The 6,898-nt window shown below is 31.3% G+C and overlaps 1 protein-coding gene across 1 annotated transcript; it reads left to right on the forward strand.

Annotated features, from left to right (window-relative positions):
• Nucleotides 1–4,372, forward strand: LOC143048273 (alpha-1D adrenergic receptor-like). The gene is made up of 2 exons (XM_076221855.1): nt 1–552; nt 1,791–4,372. Exons 1-2 carry the CDS (start codon nt 426–428, stop codon nt 2,483–2,485), a joined length of 822 nt encoding a protein of 273 aa, XP_076077970.1. The 5' UTR covers nt 1–425; the 3' UTR covers nt 2,486–4,372.
• Nucleotides 4,373–6,898: the final 2,526 nt, after the last annotated feature.

Consider the following 6,898-nt stretch of genomic DNA (forward strand, 5'->3'; position numbering starts at 1 on the left):
TCTTTTTCAATTATAAAAAGAGAAAATCTCATTTCTGAACATAATAAGAAATGAACCGAAAAAGTATGCGTTATGAACCAACTGAGAGGAATGCTTTATTTGATACCAATTTTGCTTATATGAATATGGACAATAATAAAACACTAACTGATCGTATGCAGTACAAAGATTTAACTGCAGAACAATTTATAGAGGGAATACTTCTCTCTATTATATGTTTTGTAGCTGTATTATGAAATATTTCTATTTGGATTATAGTCATACGGTGTCGTGCCTTGAGAACAGTCACAAATTGTTTTCTTCTGGTTCTCTCTGCATTTGATTTGTTGGTATCAGTTGTAAATATACCAGTAACGGTCTTCACCATATTTTCGGGTGAATGGTTTTTATCAGACGAAGCATGTATAGGTTTTGGATTTACAAATATGGTGACGCTATGTGGAAGTGTACTGTCTTTATGTAATATTAGCATTAACAGATACGTTATGGTTTGTCATCCTTCCAAGTTTATAAAAGTGTACACAAGGAAAAACGTAATACTTATGATTAATGGTGAGTTTTGTTAATTGTTTTAAATTCACGTAGTCTACAGTTCTCTTTTGTTCTTTGTGTGCATAAATGGGTTAATGACTACTTTGTACAGCGAATAAAAGAATAAAAGATAATTTCTGATTCAGTTAGGGTAAATTTGATGTTTTGTATAAGTCTCACAGAAGTAGGTACTCGAATCCGTCCGACCGCAATGAATCTTTTGTCAAATATAAAAAAAGAAGATGTGGTATGATTGCCAATGAGACAACTGTCCAAGTTTTCTTGTCTAAAATGAAAGGAAATGATTTAATATTAGGTCTGCAGCTTTATAATGTTGGAGCACGTAAGGAAATTTACATCTTCCGTTATATCCACTTTTTATTTGTCGAATGCTGAAATTCTAAAACATCATTGAACAATAAAACCATTCTTCAAAGTTTTATTTAGCCCTATTATATTATTGGGCAGTTTGTAACAAGTGAAAAATAAAGCTACTTCCTGTAAGTCGATAGTCTGAAATTTAAAATCATCCATAATAGCAGGGAAATTTTTCACATTTTTAGTAAATAAGAATTATCAGCTATGCTCCACTATTTATATAACCTTAATCAAATACATACAACGACGCTGGTCCAGACCCGATTTTGATCATGTTATATTGACAGAGTAACTGGCTTAATGATATTTTATTCAAATAAAACAGTCATTTCTAGTCATTTATCACGATAATACTGGTTTACTGTTTTGGAATACATTACAAGGAAATTAATCGAAGGACCAGTTAAAAATCTTTTCACAAAATGGCGTCTTGTCAAAATCAAAACATTCAAAGAATTTAGTGTTTCAGTTTTGTTTATTAAACAGTGAAACGATAACGATCTATAATAAAGCAGGTGAAATTGACAATCGGGGGTACTGAGAAATGCTTGCAAACTTTTTGTTTAATTTTTTTTACAAGTTTTCATTTTTGAAAAGATTTAGTTTCAATCCGGATTGAGGAGAATTATGATATCGAAATAAATTATCATCGAGTGAAAATACAAATAATAAAGAAGAAATAAGAAGAGAAACACACCCAAGCCAACTCACGATTTTATACATCGACCTTCCCTACGGAAACGAAATAAATTCTGGAAATGTTGATTTTTTAACCCCCTCCCCCCAAGTGTACGTTTTGTACACTTTGGAAAATGGTTGACAATTATGGATGACCCTAAGACATTGCTCAAAACAAATAATTATTTTGTTTTCTTTTACAGCATCTATAGCAGTGACTATTGGCGTCTCCGTTCCACCATTACTTGGTTGGTGTAAATACTCATACACTCCATCGCAGAAAATATGCTTTGCCAACTGGCCAATGTCATTATCATATGCTTTTTTTATGATATGTTGCTGTTTCGGTGTTCCTCTTGTTGTTATGATCTTTTGTAATTATAAAATTTACAAGACAGTAAAGACCAGCAAAAAGAGAGTATCGAATACTTACCCTCTACAAATGTCTATGTTAAAAGATCAAAATGGAAGCAAATCAGTAGAAAAAACCAATGTGCTAGGCATAAGACGGGAAAGTAATCAACAAAGATGCATAGGAAATCTAAATTCGAAGTCAGAAGGACAATCAGGTGTCAACAAAAAGCACAGAGCATTATCAAGTACAATAAAGACTAGAGCCTCACCTCCAAAACGGCCGGTGGTAAATAAGGCAAATCCAGAGGAAATAAGACTTGCCATAATGCTTGTCACAATAGTTATTGTATTTTTCATTTGCTGGTTTCCTTATTGTATAAGTATGATATTAAGCATGGTTGTACCTGGTAAAGTGCATAGAATATTTCACATGTCGACGCTTTTAATCGGTTATTTTAACAGCTGTTGCAATCCAATAATATATGGACGTCTAAATAAGAGATTTTCTGATGGTTACAAAAAGCTATACTGTTTTTGGAGGTAACGAATAATATTACAGATGATATAATTTGAAGGTGTTTATACTCGCATGATATGTTACATACAATTCTCATCATCTTTTTGATTTTGTACCTTGTAAACTTCGGATTGATGGCATTTCTCAAAATTGTTAATTTTGCGTTATAATGACATATTCCAGTTAAATAGATGAGTCTTACTTTTTGTTTTTTTTTTCAAATCATGTCCGTTTATCCTACTTTTCGTATTATATCATTCTTCTGTTGTTATTATTTACCAATTATTTAAGAGGGGCATTGCGTATATTAATTCTAAAACTGATATCATTACACACATTTTACAAAACTAAAACCAACGTAACAACGGTTTTATGCTCCCTTTATTCCAAAGTAACAATCATGACCGAAACACATACGAAATATAACACTTAGCTGTAAGTTCAAGTCGGCCATGAATAAAAATAGATGGTAGGCAAAAATTGCACGAAAACGAAATAAATCTAAATGGACTGCATATCAATTACGACAAACAAAGAAATTAGTAAATAAAGACTACAATAGCATAAGGCTGTACAATAGACATAATTTGATTAAGCGATAACAAATCCAGATAACAAGCCAAATTGGTGGGTTAACCTTGGTTTTTATTGCTAACGATACCTCCCGCTGATATATTACAGTACAAATAAGCACAGGAACATACAAGACAGAGAAATACATAAGTAAACCCATATGGTAAAAACTTATCGCAGCACTGTTACTGCATAAAATTGGTACCGTTAATGTTAAATGCAAACTACCTGAGTAGACAATTACTGAGTATTTAGCTCCGTCAAACAATTTTCATTTAAGATATTCTCACTATCCTATGCATTATAGTATTGTACTATCTATTTGATATCAGTTATTGTTTAAATATACATTTTTAAATATGAGAAAAAAAATGAAAGAAAGAAATAAGAGAAAGAAAGACAAAAAAAGATTAGGTTTAGATCTTGAAATGGGAGGTTGTTGCTGCATATCTAATCATAAGCTTGGAATTTTATCAAATTGTATTTTGAAATCATCACATTTGTCAAATACTAATTAGTTAGAAGTCGTCGTTTATCAGTTCCAGTAACAAGAAAAGATGAAATGAAGCAGACCGTTTATTTTTGAAAGATTTTTTTAACAGATATGGCACAACGTTTTGAATTTTTGTTTTAAATGCTATACAACGTGATTATGTGTTACCATTCTTACTGTTTTACTTTAAATCATGTCCGATTTTAAAGTTAAAATCATTTCATTTTCAGAGAGTTTAAATACATTTTTTAATCATATTTTAAAGGATACACTTAAAAAACAATCATGACATGCTTAAATTCAGTACTTGGTATTTTTAAAAGTCTTCTCATTTATATAGTCACAACGTAGTCTTCATCATGAATACAGATTTTTGAATATCATCAGTGTATGTAATTACCATATCCAGTGATCGAATAATTGGTTGCTACATAAAGAAAATACAAAAATTAATTACCACAATTTATTAACAAAAAAGGGAAGATATCTTCAAGTGTCAAAAAAAGAAAGATTATGCGTAAATTACAAAATAAAAGAAGATGAAGTCATTTTTTTGTATAATGTGACAATAACAGTATATTAGAAAAGTTTGTTTTGATTTTTTGATAAATGATAGTATTCATGTATAAATGAAATGACATATATTACAACTCAAGATCACGCATTAGTGTTAATAAGCTTTGGTCATTTTTTAAACATTATATAGAACTCAGGACAGTAGAATCTAGAAATATTTGCTTTAATTATTTGTATTAAAGAACTTTTTGATATTGTTTATTTTCAGTTTGTTAGGTAATGTCAAATGCTATTAATGTATGGGTTAATGGCAATAAAGATTTGAATTGAAATGAATTGAATTATTCTTATTATTCAAACACCCCAACTATATATTAGAGGTATACTATCATATGGTGTGTGTCATAGATTAATACGCCACATCCGCTCCGTGCTATTACAAAGCAGAACTGATTTCAAAAGAAATATATATAAAAAAGCTTACTATGTCTTACCAAAAATTTACAACAAAAATATCCAAATCAAAGATAAATTCAAAAAGGAGATGTCAATAAAACTGAATTCCATAGAACGAGTGAAAAACAACTGTCATACTTCTGACATGGTAAAGGAATTTTCTACAGAAAATGACAAGATAAGTCTGGTGTCATAGCTAGCCCAATCTCCTTCTTGTATGGACGTTGTTCTAATAACCGTCATATTACTAAAATTGGATGAACAACCTAAACAGACATTAAATGTTAATATGACAATTGAAGGAACCCAGCAGCAAAGTTGTGTAAACATACGTAAAAACTACTAAACTTATTTTTTTTAAATTTATTTTCTTATTAGGCTGGTGTGAATACGCATACACTCCAGCTCAGTACATATGCTTTGCCAATTGGCCAATGTCATTATCATATTCCCTTTTTATGATATGCTGTTGTTTCGGTGTTCCCCTCGTTGTTATGATCGTTTGTAATTATAAAATTTACAGAATAGTGAAAACCAGCAAAAATAAAATTATGGATAATTACACTGTTAAAATGTCAATGTCTAAAGATAAAAGCGAAGCCACGCTTTCAGACAACACCGGTAACCAAGGTATTGGACAAGAACTCAAGCACAGTGAAATTGGAAATCCTGACTTAAACAAAGAAACTCAAATTGATGTCAACAAAGGCCATAGAATATTATCGACCAGTTTTCAAATTAAAATCACACCTCCTAAACTGCCAGTAGTGTCCAAGGTGTCCAAGGCAAAACCAGAAGAAATACGACTTGCCATTATGCTTGGCACAATAATTGTTGTGTTTTTCGTTTGCTGGTTCCATTATTGTATAAGTATGATATTACGCATAGTTGTACCCGGTAAAGTGCATAGAATATTTCACTTGTCGACGCTTATAATCGGTTATTTCAACAGCTGTTGTAACCCAATAATATATGGACTTCTGTATAAGAGATTTTCTGATGGATTTAAAAAGTTATATTGTTTTTGTAGGAAACGAAGAATCTTTAACTTATGATGATATTATTACAATTTTTTTTATACTGAAATGTTATGCAGCATACACATTCTCGTCATCAGTTTGATTATAACGTGTCGTGCGTTTTAAAATTTATTTTTATAATGAATCCAGCTGTAACAATACATAGAATTTAACTGTAGAAATAAAAAGAATACAAGAATAAACAATAAACTATAACACTAATGATGATGTTGCTTATATTGCTTGGAAAATAAGAAAAGATCCAAGTATATGTGCATTGAAACAAAATGAAAATTAAGCTCTGTTGAACAATCTTTAAATATTCAAATCCCGTTTTCTAATAGAAAACCAAGAAAACCAAAATCAAAGAAACATCTAGTCCGTTGTTTAATCCATATCATACGTGTATGTCATCTAAATATTCAGCAAGTCATATCGTAAATAACTCAGACATTCAAACTCAAAATTACTTCATACCTAAATGGAAATCATGCGAATGCAAGCTACTCAGTCCGAAAGGCTGTATGAATCTTTGTCCAGAATTGGCTCTTTGAAAGTATTGAAGGTTACAACGAAGCACGAAATTGATAGATAAACTATAAAATTTCGGTATCTAGTAACTCTAACTTAACTCAACAAATTACGCATCAAGCTCACCCCCATATGAACCAGAATTTTAACATCTGGAAACCACATACTACTGTACCAGTAGTTCATTCTCAGCACTTCTGTTGAGCTTTGAAGAACTTTTTAGTATTTTGATTAAAACCGCTTTTGAATGGGCACCAACAATTTCTATTGAAAAAAGGAAACGCTCAATGAATTCTGTGGTACATGATATCTGTAAACAAAGCAAGGATGCACATTGGAAATGGATAGCACGTGGATGTCCGTCTGACAAAAAAACCAAACAGCAAACGTTTAGATATGAAAAGAGAACTTACAAATTTTCAAAGACAACTGAATGCTGAAGAGCGACATTTTTCCTTTCATAAAATTACGAACGCTCATTCTGGTGACAATGCCACATTTTATAAAATTATTCGCCGTCAGCGGTAGAATGGAAAACGCTTACTCGACTGTCTGAGCATTGATAACGAGTACTTTGGTACACCTGATCTTATTTGTGAGTCGTTAAATTTGACATTGAAACTGTTCAAAAATGTTTTTCAAAAATGAAATCTGGATAAGATGCTGACCAATTTGTAATTTCTGCTGTGCATTTTAAATATGGAGGGGAAAACAGCCAAAATGCTTACAAACTTGATAAGTGGAGCATTCAAATATAAGCGTGTACTGCAGCGTTTTAATAAAAGTAACTGTTGTTTGAAGGTCATGGGAAACTTATCTGCTTACCAAAATCCTATTGACGTATCACAGTTT

The sequence above is a fragment of the Mytilus galloprovincialis genome, chromosome 10 (genome assembly GCF_965363235.1).
Source record: "Mytilus galloprovincialis chromosome 10, xbMytGall1.hap1.1, whole genome shotgun sequence".
In the NCBI taxonomy this organism is placed as follows: Eukaryota; Metazoa; Mollusca; class Bivalvia; order Mytilida; family Mytilidae; genus Mytilus; species Mytilus galloprovincialis.

Coding starts and splice junctions, on each gene's coding strand:
- LOC143048273 (XM_076221855.1), top strand. CDS start 426: ATGGTGACGCTATGTGGAAGTGTACTGTCTTTATGTAATATTAGCATT. Junction 553..1,790: donor CGTAATACTTATGATTAATG/GTGAGTTTTGTT, acceptor TTTCTTTTACAG/CATCTATAGCAGTGACTATT.